At 33.6% G+C, this 21,046-nt stretch overlaps 1 protein-coding gene across 2 annotated transcripts in view; it reads left to right on the top strand.

Moving 5' to 3' along the window:
- Positions 1 to 21,046, top strand: part of GRIK2 (glutamate ionotropic receptor kainate type subunit 2) — a 666,284-nt gene that overhangs the window by 525,282 nt on the left and 119,956 nt on the right. For both annotated transcript variants that reach the window (XM_021693614.1, XM_021693616.1), the window contains exon 13: positions 1,048 to 1,265. In XM_021693614.1, coding sequence (XP_021549289.1) covers positions 1,048 to 1,265 — 218 coding nt within the window. The remainder of the gene's footprint in view (positions 1 to 1,047; positions 1,266 to 21,046) is intronic.

Below are 21,046 nucleotides of genomic sequence, written 5' to 3'. Positions count from 1 at the left end.
TTACTCAAACCCTTTAAAAATTAAGTAATTTGTAGCCAATGCTTTCTTGATTATAGATTCAAAATGATTAAAATTGTATAGTAATATATTACATAAATCCATAAATTTAGTATACTTCTCTTATAAAAAAATCACACATGCTGATATGTATTCATTTTAACATTAAGACTGTAAATAGTGTGTTTAATGTAAACAATGTGCTAAAAGTTCAAGACTTGATTTTAAAATTGTTAGGATTTTATTTTATATTCTAAATTAATTAAAATTAATAATAATCAAAAGTAAAATAGAATTCTCGGATCCCATTCTCTTACTAATACCATGAGCAGGCAACTCCAGCCATGTTTGTAATATATTTATGAAATATTTATATATATGTAAAAATAAATGTGACAATTTAACTCTTTATTCTTATTCTGATTCTCTCATTGAGGCTAACTATAGTGATGGGAGACATTTGTTTATACAAAAGGAAATAATTTACTACCTTATTTTAAAACAAACCTGGACTAAAACCCTGTGTCTCAAGGAATGTAGGTAATTGAAATGTATTTTTGTAAAACATAACTTTTTAAAATGGCAAGATAGACAAAATTTATGAGCTTTCATGTACATGAAAAATGAAACTTTACGTAAAGCTTGTTAAGAAATGGATTTGAACATATGTTAAACCATTTCTTCTAAAACTGAAGTAACTAACAAGAATATGAAAAATTATACAAGTAGTTTATAAACTAGAGAGATTTTTTCTCCCTTCTAATGTTATTTTTGTAAATGTTATTACTAATTAATTTATACTGTCTCAGGTAGAACTTGAGTCTCCTGCCACTATACTTAAAGTGTCTCAAGAGACTGTTTTATTATCTGAAATTAGCCTCCGCTCTCCCAATGGTTGTTGCTTGCTTACTAAAGTAATATGTGAACCTATGATTTAAGCTTTTATGACACAGTGATTCCATTCTGCCACTGTGACCAAAAGTATCTGACTGCTGATCAAATTCTCTGTATTCGTTTCACCTTTCCCCTCCCCCCCCCAATCTCTGTTAGGTTCTGAGCTCATGCCCAAAGCGCTCTCCACCAGGATAGTGGGAGGCATTTGGTGGTTTTTCACACTTATCATCATTTCTTCGTATACTGCTAACTTAGCCGCCTTTCTGACAGTGGAACGCATGGAATCCCCTATTGACTCTGCTGATGATTTAGCTAAACAAACCAAGATAGAATACGGTACAGTGGAGGACGGCGCAACCATGACTTTCTTCAAGGTAAGTCCTTCCGGTTATTTACAATTTACATATTAAAATGAGAGTGCAAATAAACCTTTCTCTCTTAATGAATGTAAGTGTGTAGCAACACTGTTATTTGTGCAGACTAATCAATAATGTATACCTCAGGGAATAGAGACGTATACAACTAAATACATGGTGATCAAGGCAAAACATTTCAATACTTGCAAATGGCAAGGAGTTTTTTGCTTTACAAGGATTCCCTTTTTGTTCGAAGGAAAATCTGCCCACAGGTAACGTTCTTTTTTCCTCAATAAGGTTTTATCTTTGACTGTAAATATATATAAATAAATGAATATATATTAGTGTATATAAATATATAATGTATTAACATATAATTAATGTAATGAGTATATTAATATAGTGTATTAGTTATATATTCATATATTTACTAATATATGTATATTAAATAGTAGTAGATTCAGACTCCACAAGGCTTAGCTATTCCAGAAGAATAGAATGATTACATGAAGAATATTTCTCATATATACATTTCTTTCTGTTAAGGTCAGACAAGTTTTACTTGTCCAGAAGCCTGCAGAAAAGAAGGAAAATAAATGCTAGAAACAAGTAGAAACAATGCTTGTTATCCATATATTCATCTGCCTAATATTCTATAACGCACAGAGTCTGAAAATGGGTTATGCCACTGAACTATCAATGGTTTCCAGAGGGACAGCCCTGTGGGACACTTAAATGGAAAGAGAGCTTGTACCAAATTCCAGGCATATAGAGTGCTTTCCCCTCCTCTTTGTTATTCCTTTCTTCTTACTCCAGCTGATCTCACTGGACCAAAGTAGTTTAAATGGGGAGATTTCACTTTAGGGAGCCAGTCTCACTTCATAAGTCTTTTTATATTTTACCAAGTCTTTTTAAATTCTTTGTAGGTTGGGCAAATTTTTAAGCATTGGGTATTTTCCTTCACTGTTCATACAGATGGAATTGGCAATTTAAGTATGCAGAAGTGTAGAGTTTTTAAAAATAATTGACTCAAGCTATAAAATAAATTCTTTCATCAAACATTCATCAAGTACCTATTGAGTACCAAAAGTTACACTACACGTTGGTATTCTAGAGCAAATAACATCTATTTCTCACTTTCAAGGAGATTATAGTTTAGTTGGACACACGGAGGACTAAATCAACAATCATGGAACTGGGTTTTATGTGACTTAAAACAGCAACTTTGCCAAATAATTATGTAGTTTTCATTGTAAGAATTCTTACAAAACTAAATTAGCTCTTATTTTAGAGTTCAAGAGGACACTGAATATCCAAAGAATGAGATAGAGTATTTAATCAAATCTATGTAATTCTTAACATTTAATTATTTTCAAAGTGAATTTGTCATATGGCTAGATGAAAACTTGAATGTGTATTTTACATTTAACTGGAAAATCATTATTATTTAATCACATTTATTGTATAACCAAATATGAGCAAAGTATTATGATCAGTATAGTGCTATTTGACTATATTAATTGTAATTGATCAATTTTTCCCTGATTGGATATTCAGAAATAATAGAGATAGCTTTTCTTATATAACTTTTTTGTTTTCAAAAAGAAATCAGCTGTTGAAAATGCTAAATGCACATTGTCAGTGTCAATAATTTTGTAGGGAGTGAATATATGATGCATTAAAATTATTACAGTATCTGAGACTTTCGAAGAAGGTTTGTAAAATAACACAGAGTGCCTAAAGCAAGTGATTTGATACCAGAAGTTGAGTATTTCTGTTTCAAAAATACATCAGAGTTTTCATTTCATTATTATTTTCCAGAAGAGTCAAATATTTTAAGTTTTGAAGCTCTTTTATACTATGAGCAAGTTTATCTCTGGAAAATCAATTTGAAAAAAATTCTTTTTTTCTTATCTTTAGGCTTATTTTCTCCCTTTTTTGTCTTTTCAGTCTTTTCAATTTTCTCTTCTTTCTTTTTAAATTTTATTTATTTTAATTTTTTTTAGCTCAATTACTCTGCAGTGTTAGTGTCATTTTTCCCTCCTTTCACTTCTCCTTGCTACTGACTTTTCTTCTCCCTCTTTCATCTCTTGTTTTTGCTCTCACATGCAGGGTTACCTCTAGCAGCAAGAGAAAATTGATATAGAACAATTTTCTGTTTCCAACAGCACAGACTTTCTTTCTGTAGAATTAAGGCCTTCTGGAATCTACACTAGTCACAATAAAAACCACACAGTGATAATCACTAAGGTGACAATTACCCTATGTTGATAACTTGATCACATACTGAATTCTTACTGTTGAAATTAGAAAAAATTTTTAAAAAGATTTTAAAAGAATCATTAGATGTTGATTTTTCTTTAGTTATTTTAGTATACCCCTAAATGATACTAATTTCAACCTCATACTTTAGCTTACTAAACTATACACTTATACCAGCCATGGGTATAAAATTAAAAAAAAATATTCCCTAGCAATCTGGAATTGAAGTAATTGCATGCTCATTTTGCAAGTCTGCAATGAACCAGGGAGTAGTGTGTGTAATCTATTTACATTTGATAGCATTCTTTTATTTCTTAATTAACAGCAATGCATACAAACACTCTAGGAAGCACCCTTAAGGCATTGATTTCTAAAGGAATTTCCATCTTGTTTTTACAAATTTAACAAGACCCTGCTGTTAGTTAATTGTTCTGGAATGCTCAGTTCCAGAAAATTATTTTAAAGAATGGTATAGTTTTGTTACTACAAGCAAGAAGAGCTGGCTCAAGATACCTAGTCTTAAAGGGGTAAGTCCTCAGTATTGCAAAAGCTGAGTCATGCCATTCTACAACGTTAAATAATTATTTTTCCAAAGAACATGCTTGACTTTGTTTATTGAGCTTACATGTATATTGTCTTCCAGAAGAGTTCTTTCTTCTTTTCTTTTATATCCATTACACTCCATATAAATTCTTCCCAAGGATAAATGTAAAGCCATGACTGGTGAAATAACTCAAAATTGAACAAACTGGTAGTTCTTCAGTGTTATTCCATGTAAACAATAGAAAACTATATGACATAAACAATAGGTTCTTAATCATATTTAAATGTTAAAATAACTGAAGGCCTAGGGATTTTATTGAAAAACAATACAGGAGTTGCCAAAACTTCCTTCTTGAAGTCTGGGAACTTGGGTGTAGTACAACTGAAATCTCAACCCAGGGCTGAATATACAAAATATTACCAAGCAACAAGCACATTCTTTTCTCCCTGAAGTATAAAGGTAAAAAGAATGAATACCGATAGACTGCATGTTCAAAAATACCTCAGCTAGAGCCTGTGGGTGTGATGGTTTCTTTTGAGAATCCCTGGATTTTTCAAAGTGAGTTATATGTTTTACAAAATGATGCCGAATCACCTATATTTCTATGCAACCCATGACTCAGGTTTTCCAATTTCTACACATTCTCTCTCTGGGTTTGGTCTACCTGAAATCTCTGGCTTGTTGCATGTACTAATACAGTCTGTCTTCCAAAAAATGTGGTATCAAAGGAGATGTGTGTTCTCTTTTGTGGTTATTAAAAAAAGTCCTGCCACATATTAAAAGGACATTAAAATAGTATCAAATATCTAATGTAAATCACTTAATACTTCTAAAAACATAGAGGCTACAGTTTAGAATAGTTGTTACCAATGAAAACAACGCTGAATCAGAAAAGCTGGGCTTAATTCCTGGCTCCACAACCTATTGGCTGTGTTTTGATAAGATACTGTTCATTGTAAACCTCTGACTCCTCATCTCTAAATTGGAATGACTAATAGGACCATTCTCACAGTATTTTTTGAATATTAAATGAAAGCTCTACATGATATGTTAACCATCCAGTTAAAGCTTGACAGATGTTATATGTTAGCATTACTAGAATACATGGCTAATTAAAAATATTCTGAATTTAGGATGATTTTAAACATAGTCAAGTCAATTATGTTTCTATGACCCACAGTAGGATAAATCATTTCAAAATGGATTTAAAAAGAGATCACATCATGTTTATCTAACTGAAATTGCTTCAGTTTTCTGATTATTGTTGTCATGAAGAAGATGTAATTTGATAAGTAAAATAAAAAGAAACTATGAAAGCTCTTTTCTAGACTGTGTATTTTGAAATGGTATATTGAGGTGCATGTAGCAATTCTTTGGGGGAATTTATTGCAAATCATAGGTAAAGGGAACGATAAAAACATTTAATTTAAAAATGTTTATCCTTAATTTTAACTTTTTTTTAACCCAATGATCAAGATGTCCTACTTTAGCTGTGTTGCCATGCATCTTATGTTCTCAGTTACATCATCTGGATGTTCATTTGTAAGATAGCAAGTTTTTAATCAAGAAATATTTACTGATCATCTCTTATGTGGTAAGAATTGTGTTAAATCTTAGACATATATCCTACATCTCCAGGCAACTCCCGACACCTGTCCATTCTATCCCCTACATATCCGTTTCCTTTACTACTGTCTTGGTTCAGAAGACCTAGTGTCATCTCTGACCAGGGTCTTGTAGAACCATTTAACTTTGTTTTCCCAATTTTGTCCCTGTTGTTCTCACTGGTGCTACCAAGAGTGACTTCAAGTCCTCCAAGATTACCCTGTCCCCTTTGCTTTAGGATATAAACCTAGCTCCTCGGTGTGTTTATAAGATACCTTATGGACTGACTTCTTATTTCATAGCCACTTGCTCTCACACTTGCAACTATAGCCAAACTGTTGTGTTTTTAGCCCCAGGTTGTGCCACAAGTACATGATGCACCTGCTTCTCCAATGCCTGTTATGCATTTTTTTTCATCCTTATCCCTTCCTATCAACCTAATTGGTTTTATTCCCTTTATTCCTTAAATCCTAATTTATACTTCACTTATTCCAGATAAATTTTCCTGATCCTTCCTGTACCCAAACCTACCCAGTTCGGGTAAGGTGATCCTCCTTTCTATTCTCTGAGCACTTTTTACTTCAGTTCTCATTAAATTTTCAACCCAATCTGTGTGCTTAGTTCCTCTGTTTCTACACTACACGGCATAGCAGGGGGGCAGGGATTGAATCTGTATCGTTCACTTTTGGATCTCTATTTCCCTGCACAGGCTTTGCATATGGTTTGGGCTTTGTTAGTTACCGATTGCCACAATGATGTTGCTTAACAAACAACGAAAAACTCAGTGGCATGTAACATCAACCTTTATTTAGCTTATAAGTCAGCAGTCCTATTTCTAGAAACTTGGAAGCCCAGAGACTTTAGTACATTTTGAACAGAATTATGAAAGCAGTAACCAAGGGATTTGTAGTATCAACAATAAAAGTAATAGCCAAAGATATCATGGCATGACTATCATTACTCAGAAGAGCTAATGCATTAGTCATTTGGCTCACCCACATGACCTCAACTGTTTGATCATATTAAATTTCTAAAACATTTGCTTTAAGCCATTGGGGCAGATATAGCTATCATGTGTTCTTTATGATCTGCTACTTATTCTGAGTTTACCAATTCATTGGTCTTCTAAAATTAAATCCTTTTACACCAAGATGACAGTGCTTTTGCCCATACCATTTCTGCTAAACTTTCGTGGCCTTTAAATATGTCCAGTTGAGTCCACTTATAATCTAAAAACCACACCCACAGTTCTTTTTAAAATGTGCCTCTCTCTAGACTAATTTTTGCAATGGGATAGAAGCTTTTTACTGGAGCAGAAAATCTACAAGGCATTGCCTTAACTTTCTCAGAGGTCTTAACGAAGCAGCTCAAGTGACATGCTTAATTTGTTCTTTAACTAAGGACTGGCACCATGTTGAAACAATCTGGAGAACTTTTACTGGCTTGAGACATTGAAGATTAGGAACACTTAAAATTACCCAACCATGCAAATTCTAACTCTATTGTATCACCTCTAAGTACTGTTTGCAAACAACTCGGTTCTTTTAAATTATTTCTCTCCCACCTTCTTCTCGTCCTTGCTCTTCATGTTAATGATTGTTAATATTCTGTATCTTTCTAGTACTGTGAATATTCTATATCTTTCTAGATGGTTTGTTAATGATGATTGTTAATATTCTGTATCTTTCTAGTACTACCTTATCCTATGTAGCTAAAAGTAACTAGCTGATACCTTGAATATTTTGTCATTTTGTCTAGAATTTTTTTGGCCAAGTCCAAAAGATCACTAGTGCATTTCAATCTTCCAACTTACTCTAAGGCACACTTTAAAAATATTATTTCCCCCTATATTCATAGATCCTCATTTCCCCATTTTCTTCTAATAATTTCATTACAATCTACTATGTGACCTTAAGTCAGTGTTACATATTTAGGTTCTTTTTATGGCAGCAACTCACTTTTTTTTTTTTTTTAGGATTTTATTTATTTATTTGACAAAGAGAGACACAGCGAGAGAGGGAACACAAGCAGGGGGAGTGGGAGAGGGAGAACCAGGCTTCCCGCGGAGCAGGGAGCCAGATGTGGGGCTCGATCCCAGGACCTTGGGATCATGACCTGAGCCGAAGGCAGACGCTTAATGACTGAGCCACCCAGGGGCCCCAGCAACTCACTTCTTTTACCAATCCTGTACAGTAATCCCTTGGCACAATGAGTATTGCATTCATTGATGGAAAACCTATGACAAAGGATTTTAGGTAGAATGTGTGATTATCTTCAAAAGTTTGCTAATCTGTAGAGAATTAAAAATGTTTTTTCAAAATATGTAGCCCTCTATGGCATTTTCATTTTTAACTTCGGGTTAAATGTCACTTTTTTGGAAGTATAGGTTATAGTGTTAGGAATGCAAACAAGTGGATTAATCTATCTGGAGAGAAAGATTTATCTTTTGGTACTTAGCCACAGAGAGGGTTTTGTTTTGTTTTACTTTGTGCATAGTCTCCCTCTTTAGGAGAACTCAAAGTACATTCTAAATGCTAGCTCATTAATCTTTACTGCAAACCCTAAGGATAGGGAGCAATTATTATGCTCATTTAACAGATGAGGAAACTGGGCCATGGAGAGGTTAAGTGACTTATTAATTATGAAAGCAATAACCAAGGGACTCGTAGTACCAACAATAAAAATAATAGCCAAAGATATCATGGCATAACCATCATTACTCAGAAGAGTTAAGTGCATTAGTCATTTGGCTCACCCACATGACCCAACTGATTGATCATATTAAATTTCTACAACATTTGATTTAAGCCACTGGGGCAGATATAGCTATCACATGTTCTTTATAATCTGCTACTTATTCTGAGCTTATCAGTTCAATGGTCTTCTAAAATTAGATTATGCTAGGGTGACAGTAGAGGTTTTTAAGCCTGAATTGCTTGTGTGGCATGCCTGTAATGATTTTTTTAAAGACTGAGTGATTTTTGCTTCTTAAATGCCAAAAGAACATAAGTAATTTTTGAGTTGAGAGATAGAATATAAAAAAATTGGCAGTTTACGGCCTACACTTAATAAATGGATTTAGAAACATATACCATTCATTAGACATTTCTCATATTTGTCTTCATTTCTACAAAACATAATTTTTGTTTGTTGTTTTTATTTAGAACAGCGGTTAGTCGTGAAAGTATAATATATTTACTATAAAGTGATTTACACATTGGAGAAGTAAATTTTCAGAATGACATCTATAATTACTTTTCACATTGAAAAAGGGTTTTCCAAAATGAGTGTTTAGTTTCTTCTTACTATATTGGTGGTAAAACATCTTGAAAGTCCATTTGTGTATACATAAAATTGACCTAAAATAGTTTACAAAGATGAGAAGGATAATCTGAAATGACTTTTGAATTCACTTTATTTTTTTATTAAGATATAATTGACATCAACTTGTGTAAGTTTAAGGAGTACATGTTGATTTGATAAATTTATATATTGCAATATGATTATGTAGCATTAGCTAACCCCTCCATCACATCACATAATTATCATTTCCTTTCTGTAGTGAGAACAATTAAAATCTAGTCTCTTAGTGAGTTTAAAGTTTATACTACTGTATTGCTGACTATAATCACAAAGCTGTACATTAGATCTCCAGAACTTATTCTTTAAATGCCTTTCATATTCAATGTAGCAAATTCCCAGTTAAGTATGGTCATCACAAAGAGAAGGTTCAATAACTATCTGCACATGGATAGTAATTGAGTATGTCTTTCATTGTGTACCCAATTTACTATTATGTTTTCTAATCATTTTCCACCACATGTCTGGGAGGGATTCTTTGACAATATAATAATTAGAAATTCATTATGCTACCTCAGTGAGTTCAGGGATTCTTTCTTAATTACTTGCTTGTGTAAGAGTTGCCGTGTCTAATTTGCCACAGAGTTTTGCTTTCAAGTCATTTTTATTTATTTCAGGTCAATTTATGCTTAGTAAATGACACTGCTCTTTTCTCCTCAATAATTTAGATCTCAAATTTCAGCTTTGGGTCTCACCTGGGGGATATCGTCTCTGTGCCTAAAAACGTTTTAAAATGGAGTATTAATATGAGCATATGTATACTGGCATCAAAATTTTTTATTTGTTGATTGGCTGTACCTCCCTATGTATGCGTCATAAATTCTAGACCATAGCCCAGCAAAGTCAGTAATACTATTTTATCAGGATCCCCAGTTAAAGCTTTACTTCAACTTACGGGCCAGTCTTTTATCCATCAAAATGGTAGATGTAGGTGTGCTGCAACCAGTGGGACTGGATGGCATGGATGCTACATGGGAATATGGTCTTATCTGTGATAGGCAATCACATTACTTTGACAAGCAAGAGTATAGCCTTGGTTTTTACATCAGTTTTTCTTTTTCAAGGGATAGAGCCATTATTTTGTCTTATTTGGGTATATCATTCACTAAGTTTAAAAAATCTTTGAAATATCCATTTGTTTAAATCAGTAGTCTCAACCTGTCTGCACATTAGAACATTAGAATTTGGGGGTTTTTAGAGAATACTGAGGCCCAGGCCCCTCTCTAGGCTAAATAATAAAAATATCTTCAGGTGGGATTCTGGGCATCTGAGTTTTTTATAACCTCTTCTGGTGATTCCAATGTGCAGGAAGAGTTAAATTAATTTGAAATATAAATAATCCCTTCATTATTGGCATTGATAGTTAATAACTAATTGTATTTACTTCTGCTTCTTTCATATTAGTTTGGGCATTCTTCTTTTTTGAAACCCAGACCTCACAAAATATCAGACAGAAGAGTGAAATGATGATAAATCTGTTGATTAAAGTCTTGCTTCTTTCAAATTATTTACCTGGGTTGTGTTTAAAGCCTTTTTTTCAAAAGAGATCTGCTGAGAGTAAATAATCTAATTACATCTTCATTTCTAACACCATTCTTGGAAGTCTCCAGTTGGTGGGCATGAGAATTACCGTGTAATAGGATGAAAACAACTAGAACTTTCTCCTTTCTCGGGGAATTATGGGGGGGGATGTAAAACCTGACTTTTGTTTGTGTCTCTGAGTAAAAGCTGAGAAAATATATATTCTATGGGATCTAGGGAGTGGATACATTTCTTTGTAAGCCTTTATTACAGGTTCTTCTACCATGGGGGAGCGAGGAGAAATTAAAGACCCATGAGCAGGCATATTAAAGTCTTGGAAGGATTGTACATGTGACTTTTGTGTTTACATTATGGGGACCAGATTAAGAAGAAATGAAGTACCTTACTCTATAGTTTTATATCGAGTTAGATTCTACCCAACAGTTCGAGATTTGGGCTCATGTAGTTTTGTTTCCTGAGCTTAGTGTACTATTCTGTAATATTTGGTGAACTACTGCCACTCTTTCCTTGTGGAAAAAAATGCACTTATATTAACTGATGAGGACAAATTATCACACAATTCTAATTGATATCTTTTTGTGTGTGTGTTACTTTGGAATTCCTCATTATCCCTCTGAAATCTCAGCTGAAACCAAGTTCTCCTCAAACATGGCATTCTGCTCTGATGTGGGTGATCGAAAACCAGATGTACTAGAGCTTCCAAGCCAAAAACTGTTCTTGCTAACTTGCTTTGCAAGTTACCAATTAAGTAATAACTCAATGACTATGTAGAATCAATAGAAACTTTATTGTGAATTTTTTATCTCGTGTTTCAGGTTTGTATATAATCTGGTTTATTGTTTTGATTTTTCTGCATGCTTAAATAAATAAAACAAAACCTGAAATCTTTATGTGATTGAACACTATCTGGGCAGTCAGTTTAGATTAGTGATTAATACTGTTACTGAAATTTCATCTGTCCAAGTTGATGTTTTCTTCATTTTTAATTAAACAGCTTTTCTAGAAATCTAAAAGAAATCTCTCAGCAAAGGTTTTTGTAGCTGTACCATTTTTCTTTTACTCCCAAATAATTTTTTTCTTCATTAATTGTTTTAAGATATCGGTTGTGGGTAATGGATTAATGTTGACATTAAGTTAAGTAGCAATGTTTTATTTAATAAAATAAGGTTGGCAATTTAAAATTATTATTGTATTTTTATTAGTATCTAATATTAGTCTTGAAATGAATATTTAAAATAATTATTTATAATGTATTTAATTTATTGGCATAGTAAGGGGGTTATTTTCACTCAAGGAGATTGTCTCCCTCCCCCATTCTCATCTAACACACAATTTATTGTATGTGAGGCCTGATCCTATGTTTATTACAGGGATTTGCATAAGGCCTACAGGAAACCAACACCATTTTACTATGTTCCCATTGCAAGAAATAAAATGGTGCCTTTGAGTAAAGCTGCTTCATCAGACACTAGTTTAGCATGCCAAGTTACAGCTATCAATGGTGAAACAGCAGATGTGAAGGCTAGTTGGCATCAAAGCATATGAGTCGAAGACTTTCCTATGGGAAAGAAAGTGCTTCATTACACTTTATCTATACTAAGAACATTGGTTCTATCAAGCTGTCTGAAAATTAGACTATGATGGGTTTTATTACCTTAGCTCTGCCAGAGTGAATTCAATAGTTAAAAAGTAAGAGAGAACACCATTTTGGGAATTATAAGAAGTGATTAGAGTTTCAACATATTTAAACTCGGAAAGAGCAGCAACTTTTAGCTTCTCTAAAATGTCTGAGGGACAAAAGTTTAATCCCTCTCTAATTTTCAATATGTACCAACGAAGCTTTGGGGGACTTTAATCGAAGAAAGAAGTATTGTGTTTGACAGAACTGTAAAATCTGAGAAACACTGTTTTAATTGCCTTGAAAGGCAAGTGTATGAGGCTGTTGTCATTCCAGGATACACTGTGGTTCTGTCTCTCTTTTGCCTTCCCTCCTCCACTCTGTGCAGGGACCACTCTTGCTGTTTGTCAAGTCAGCATGGCAGCTCAAACACCACATTGCACCTCATCAATCTTAGGAGAGAGGGCCCCACAGGGAGTGAGAAAACTCGAAAAGTCAGTTAATATAGCAATGTTGAGCTGGCATGTCAAGTACTGGATAATGGATAATAGTTGTCACTGTAAGAGTTTATAGCCACTGGTTAGGCAACAATTTGAAAGGGATTTGAGAAAGGCATATTTTTGGACCTAAAAATATAGGCTTAGATAAATATAAAAACTGTTACTTAAAATGTGTAATGTTTTATTTCTCAGATAAAAATAATTAAAATGAAAATTTCTCTTCTTCTATAGAAATTGTAACATAAAAGCATCACTTGGTATTTCTAAAACAAATGTACAAACAAAAACCCAGTTTCTCTGCTTTGTAAATTCTTTGAGAAAATTATCTTAATTGGCACTGTGGCTAAGAAGTATCTATTAATCATGCTTAGTGGGTTTATTTTTTGGTAGGGGGAATCCAACTTTATAGAGTGTCAACAAAAACTTATTATCTTTTTAGATTGTCAATTAATTACAGATTGAATACTGTGAAACATGTACTTAATCCAGAATACCCTTGGCAGTTAATGTTCTTGATTTTTCATGCACCATGATGCCTTTTTTTAGGGGGGAGCTATTTTTTTGTTGTTGCAAGTGCACTTTAAACTAATTAGCATCTTTGGTCAGCTGAATATTCTTTTGTTCATTTGTTTTCCTATTTCTTTCCCAAAAGTGCTAATGGCAATAATACCACTTTGTTCTTTGATATTAAGAGCTGATTAAAGACATCATATGGTCGTTAAGTTGGTTCTTTCATTATACCATAAAGCAAAATGAGGCTTACTATTACTTACTGCTACTGCCATCTTTGATGTTAAGACTTTCATTTTTACTTACTGCTACTGCCATCTTTGATGTTTAGACTTTCATTTAAAGACAAAACAGAGCAGTTTTCCCTCTTGGCTGCAAGCAAAATGTAGGGTCTTCGGCCCTTCTAATAGTCAATGACCTTATCACTTCATCACACATATTCACAAGTAGCAAACATAACTCATAAAGCATCCTTTCTTTTTTATACCCTTTTCCTACACTGACATAGATTGGAAGAAAGACAAAATAAACTTTAGAGCTTATTCATAGGTGTTGATAATTGCAAACTGAATATAATAGATTCCTCAAAAATATTGCTTTTAAAAATATGACTAGATTAAGCTTAAGACATTTAGCAATGTCTTAGTAGTAAAGAAGTCAGATTCTGAAATAATTCAAGTTCTTTTTGCTGTGATATTATTGACTGTGGCAGTTGGTAAATATCTAGTGCACACTGGTGAGCACTTTCATTGACCTCCTGTATTCAGAGAAATTCCTTAACGGTTTCATAAGTAAAGAACTATCCAGATGAGTGAATGTGTCTGCATGTGTATGCACATACATGAGTGAGTGTGTCCTATAGGAAAAAGATATGCTACCTTAATTGGAATTAAATTATGAATGATTACATAATTTATCTTTCTTATACCCAGTTTCCATATTAAATCTGTTTTAGTGGAAGAATAGTTCAGGGTTGGCAAAAAATGGTAATTTATTTTTCCTGACAGCATTTGAATAATACCTTTGATTGTTATTAGCCTATTGTATATACCATAGCACTAGTGGAGTTCAGTGAAAAGACTTGATTATCTCTAACGGTAGGTGTTTCCTTTATTAAATATTGTAATTACAGCTAATTAGAGGTTACACAATAAATTAGTGTGCTCTGTAGGTCCCTTGACTGTTTTCAGAACACTATGAGTTTACGCTTCATTTTAATTTATTACAAAAACAATTAAATAAAGACCAAATAATTAGAAAGCATTATTAATAATAGATACAAAGATTGTTGAGTCAATACAAAGCAGTTTAACAAAATGTTTAAATGCATAGACTAGGTTGGGTCATGAATTAATATATCTGTCACTCACTGGGGATTTATTTAATCTCTCTAGACTTTTTGTAGGTAAACTGGGGTATAATTATATATCTTATAGATTGTTAACATAAAGCCCTAAACATGTGATAAACTCCCAGTATGTATTTACTGCTTTCCTTATTTTAAGGACCTTAATAGTTGAATTAAGGGAGAGGGAAAACAGACTCCCTGCTGAGCAGGGAGCCAACGCAGGGCTTGATCTCACAACCCTGAGATCATGACCTAAGCCAAAATCAAGAGTTGGTCGCTTAACTGTGCCACCGAGGTGCCGCTCTCTATGGATATAGTTTTACCTCGTTTTTTTTTTTTTCTTTCTTGTTTCAGTGTTAAAGACTTTTAGGCTTTATATAGTTTTACAAATATTATATTTTCACTGAACACAGGTACTTATGCTCTCTTCAGGAATATGCTTCAAAGATTATCAGTAAAATAGGGTCATAAGAATGTTCTTATGATACTGTCAGAAATAATTTTTTTTTCTTGAGATAAAGTCTGAAACAAAAGCCTTTTGATAATTTCCAAACCCATTCACCTAGTCATTGCAAACTTTCAAAGTATGTTTATATATAAACACACATGTATAGTAAAGAAATAACTTATAACTTAAATACCTAAGATACCAATTGAGAAATTCATTTTTAATGTTCATTGCATTAAAGTATCAGAAAATTTAATGCTTTAAAATATTAAATTTTTTTAAAGATTTTATTTATTTATTTGACAGAGAGATAGAGAGCACAAGTAGGCAGAGTGGCAGGCAGAGGGAGAGGGAGAAGCAGGCTCTCCGCTGAGCAGGGAGCCAGATGTGGGGCTCGATCCCAGGACCCAGGGATCATGACCTGAGCCTAAGGCAGCCGCTCAACCGACTGAGCCATGCAGATGCCCCTAAAATATTAAATTTCATACATGTTTTTAATCAAACCTTAAAGGAAAATTGGTAGAGAGATGATATTAAGGTTATCTGTTTAGGCTTCCTAATACAATCTTGTCTGTAAGTGAAAGAGAAAAAAAATCTGGTAATAGAAATATATAGGAGTAGTCATTAACCTTTTTCAGTGAAGCTATATTGGTATATATTTAGAAGAATGATTATAGAGATATCTTTTTTAAATCTACATTAGCTGCAATTTACCTAGCCTTTCCATGTCTATTAATGAGAAAGAACATTTGCATGGCTGTACTCTCATAAAGAGTTGACACTGAATGCATTTGGGTTGGAATACAGTTTCTCAGTTACTGGGATGCCCAAGACACACTGGTATCAGGGAACTCTATGTTAGTTCATATTCTTTAACTATTCTTATACAGATATTTTTGTTATATCAGCCTTCTCTTCAACACTAGAAGAAAATAACCCAGCCTTACTCTAACAAATAGAATTTAGTGGAGTGCATTAGGAGTCCATATTGTCAAAATGAAAGGAAGTGACTAAGATGGCCATGACTAAGAAATGATCATGTTTAAAAACAACCATTTTTAGGTCTACCTGATACATTCTAACCTTTAGGAAGACGTTTCATAAAGGATTCCCCAAATTTGATGATGATGATGATGATATTGAAGATGTTGATGTTCATGACACAGACCCCCCTGGAATCCAGGGAAAACACTAGAGCTATTTATATCTATGAATTAAAAGCAATAGAGATGACTTTAAGAAAACCAGCAAAAATTATTCTCAAGGAATCAAATAAACTAGCATTAGCAAGAGGATAACTTACAAAGTCAGAAAGACATCTTTATTTGAAGGTGTCTGAAAACTAATTTTGTGGAAACAGGAATCCTAAGATCATGGGATGTAACTTTGTCATGATGAAGGAGCTTGTGCATAAGCATCAAGCCTGCTAGGCTTCTCTTTCAGAGCTGTTTTTTCTCTGGGGCCCAATCATTGCAAATTGCCACTTCCATTGACTTTACACTGATGCCATAACATGCATAATTCTTAGAGTAGACCTCTAATAGCTAGAAGAACAAAATTAATTGCATTTTGAAAATAATAATGGTAGCTAAACTCTTCCTTTATCTTTTTGTGTGTGTTGTCAGTAGACATGCAATAGCTATCATACCATCCTTCTCACTCACCCTTATTAGCAACTGTTTCTTCCCAAATCTCAGGCCTAATTTATTGCCCCTGCTATATCTTGAAAATAAGGTTGCAATGATTTACTGTTACTACCTCAAGAAACACTTGAGCATTTTGCTTGTGCTTCTTTCTTTGAATTTGGGAACACTTTCAAGAGTGTCAAGATCAGTAATTTGCTACAAAACTCTTCAAAGAAATATCACTATCTCAGGATAAGAAATAAGACTGGAGTTCTGCTTTGTTATGGCTTTTAATAAAATATGCACGGCTGTTAAATACATGAAATGTGGCTAATGCAACCGAGGAACAAAATTTCTTTTTTTTTTAATTGAAGTGTAGTTGACACACAATGTTGCAGTAGTTTCAGGTGTACAACATAGTGATTAGATGAGTCTATACATGATGCTATGCTCCCCACAAGTCCAGCTACCCCCGTCACCATACAATGCTATTACAACACCATTGACTCTACTCCCTATGCTGTACTTTTACCTCCATTATTTATTCTTTCTGTAACTAGTACACAATTTTAAATTTTATTTAATTCATTTAATTGGAAATTTGAACTTGAGGCAGTGTAGACATTTTCACATTAAACACAAAATTGTGTATTTATTTTAAATTTTGCATCATGTAAAATGTTGTATTGTAGAGCATGTGATCAGTGCCTGTGTCATTTTAAGTATTACTCATAAACAAATCAGCAACAGCAGTGGCAATGGATTGATCCAGTTTAAGTGATTTCTTCTGTGTACTGATGTACCATTGTAAAGTGTTTGTTTAGCAGTTTATGCATGTGACCTAAGTTACAATGATAACTATGTAAGCCATAACTGGTAATTAAATTGAAATATAGGGACACCTGGGTGGCTCAGTCGGTTAAGCATCTGCCTTCAGCTCAGGTCATGATCCCGGGGTCCTGGGTTTGAGCCCGGTGTCAGGCTCTCCGTTCAGCAGGGAGTTTGCTTCTCCCTCTTCCTCTGCCTCTTCCCCTGCTTGTGCATACTCTCTCTCTCTCAAATAAATAAGTAAAAATCTTAAAAAAAAATAAATTGAAATACATACTATTATTTTAAACAAAATATAATAAAAGTATTTTTCTAGTTTAAAAAGTACATATGGGCAAATTTTCAAATTTAAAATGAAGGTATATTGTTGAAGCAGAATTGAGTAGAAGGGGAGAAGCTGGTAAGATAACTGGAACAGTAAAGAATAAGTGTCTGGATGAAGCTATGTTACAGATTTCACTGTAAATGGCAGTTGCAACTTGCTGAGGCAGAGCAAAGTGGAAAAGCTGTTTGTTGCATAAACAGATTTTTAACAATCATAAAGTCATTATCAAGAAATATTCTCAGGGGCGCCTGGGTGGCTCAGTCGTTAAGCATCTGCCTTTGGCTCAGGTCATGATCCCAGGGTCCTAGGATCCAGCCCCGCATCGGGCTCCGTGCTCAGCGGGAAGCCTGTTTCTCCCTCTCCCACTCCCCCTGTTTGTGTTCCCTCTCTCGCTGTGTCTCTCTCTGAATAAATAAATAAAGATCTTTAACAAAAAAAGAAAGAAAGAAAGAAAGAAAGAAATATTCTCAGAAAATACATAGTGAATTTGATAAATAGTTTCTCTTGACAGTAAAAGAATCAATGAAATTAGTTGCCTGAAATCAGAGTCAACTGTTCCAAGAATTTAAAAATGATTTTTAATAGGATCTGAGGTTATATCTTTGGACTGCTATTGAACAACATAGATTATTAAACATGGGAAAAAAGTAGATGAGAAGAGGATAAAAGATATTATTTCAACTATGGAAATGTTAGAAAATTATGAAGAAAAGATTAAAAGGAGTATTGTACTATAAGTAAAAGATCTTCAAATAAACCACCAAACAATTGCCCATAGTATATAAGAACTTTCTAACAATAGTAAATATCAGTTGATTTAAAATTTTAAAAATTGCAAGCACTTTTTTGTAGATGTAGATGAATTATGCTATGTAAGAGACACTGCTTAATTACTACTTTGGGTACGTTTTTTCTGAAAGGACTTCCAAATTTAGGAAGAGATGTCAAGTTTTGAACTAAGAAAAAGAACTAGTGGCGTAGGTATTTTTGAATCTTTTATGGATATCAAAGAAGAATTTCAGCTAAAACCAGGAAATTTGGTTTCTTTCACAATGATTGATGCACCAGCTATGTTAGGTAAAACAACCATGATTTATTAGAATTTTAAAACAAAAGTGATGTTTTCCTTATGCTTTATGATATTAAAATTATTTGTGCTTGGTTTTGAAGCCGACTCTATGACAAGTGTTATGGCACAGTTGTTAGTATCTTTTAGCATACATGTTGATGCTATGACTCATTGCAGTTTATAGAACTCTTGAAAGAAATACAAGACAACAATTTTGTGGCTTAGTGATGATTTTGCAGTTTTTTGGCCCATGTCCTTTGAGTCATGGAAGTCTTACAAACATGTAGTGAACTGTTAACTTCAACTCAAAATTTTCATGAAATTAAAGAAATGACTGCCAGATTTTTAATAATCAAAGGTTAAGGAAATGGCAGTATGTTTTAGTTTTTTCACTAATATCTCACATTACAAAAACACACTAAAATTCCCAACCTGTTTCACTTTATGAGTTTCCACCAGTTTTATAAAATCTTGTAGTCTCACATCACATTGAGACTGAAAAAATATGTTTCCAAATTCTTCTTCTGTTGATAGTGATGTCATTTTCAGAAATATGTTTTTCCCTTTGAGTAACCAAGATGATACTTCTTCCTACATTCGTTGATCCTACTTTGTCAGTTTTAGGTTTTTCTCACTCTTAAGTGAGGAGAATTTGATGGGGATTTGATGTTGACCACAAACCAGTAGAACAAATCTCTCTATCCGTTACAGCTTGAAAGCAGGATTGCATGCATAATTTGTGGCCCGATTCTCAGTATCCAAAAGATTTTTTTTGTTTGTTTTCTTTTGTTTTCTTACAGAGTTCTTCTTATGTCTTACCTAAGACAGAATTGATGTTCTCTTACCATCAGGGTCTCTAGCTTTCTGATGCTCTGAAAGAGAAGTAGCTCTGCTTTCTGCTTTTCTTATCTGCCCAACATTTCTATGAGGAAGAACCAAGCCCACATAATTTTAATATCATAAAGCATTTCTAATCAGGAGTACTCTACCATGCCCCAGTCTCCCCCCACCCCTATCTCCTACAGATAATCCCCCCTTATACTGCTTGTCCAGTTATTTTCTAGCATCTGTAGCCCCTAAATTAACACACAAGTCCAGACAATAGAACCAGGAAACACTCTGTCTCAGAATTAGTATCTACAAAGGCAAAAAGGGGCTACTAAGTTTATTGGACAAAGAGAATTTAAAAGGAGCATAGTGTATAGGTGGAAACTGGTGTACCTATGTCATTTCAACCCGGCAGTAGTGTTTTATTCTAACAAGGGTGGGTCACTGATTTTATTTTATTTTATGTTATTTTATTTTTTACTTTTTTAATTTTATCATGTTATGTTAATCACCATACATCACATCATTAGTTTCTGATGTAGTGTTCCATGATTCATTGTTTTCGTATAACACCCAGTGCTCCATGCAGAACGTGCCCTCCTTAATACCCATCACCTGGCTAACCAATCCCCCCTCCCCCCTCCCCTCTAGAACCCTCAGTTTGTTTCTCAGAGTCCATAGTCTCTCATGGTTTGTCTCCCCCTCCGATTTCCCCCCTTCATTTTTCCCTTCCTACAGTTGAAGCATCATTATACTTAAAAGAAATCTCTCAGACTCCAGCAATAAGATGTCTATCTGTGTTAATTTTCCATGTTGTGAAGAGTCATCTTTTGGTGTATCTTACCATATTAATATATTGTACTGTAATGTTACTAGAGAAATCATTCAGTGCAGTTATTCAAATGCTTTTTAAAACTGGAAATCCATAATCTTTATTTACTTTTAAATGTTATTCTCTGTATATACATGAAACTGCCTTCTAAACTATAGTCATTATAACCCTTGAACTATGAAGAAAACTTTCTACATCTCTTATCCAGTCTTCTTTAAAATGATGGATATAAGATACTGTAAAGGGTTGAATATATAATTAACATTATGGTTAATAATACCGTAATATATACTTGAGAGTCGCTAAAAGTGGAGATCTTATATGTTCTTACCACACTTTTTGGGTATATAAATAATGCTGCTATGAGTATTTATATACATGTTTTTGATGGACATAGGTTTTCATATTTCTTGGGTAGATACCTAGAAATAGAATTGCTGGATCATATGATAACTCTATGTTTGACTAACTGAGGAATTCCTAGACAGATTTCCAAATGGCTGCACATTTTGATATTACCAGCAACAGTGTATAGAGGATTCTAATTTCTTCACA

Source organism: Neomonachus schauinslandi, chromosome 8 (assembly GCF_002201575.2).
Source record: "Neomonachus schauinslandi chromosome 8, ASM220157v2, whole genome shotgun sequence".
Classification (NCBI taxonomy): Eukaryota; Metazoa; Chordata; class Mammalia; order Carnivora; family Phocidae; genus Neomonachus; species Neomonachus schauinslandi.
The sequence above is the reverse complement of the archived record's forward strand: the minus strand, read 5'-3'. Positions and strand labels throughout refer to the sequence as shown.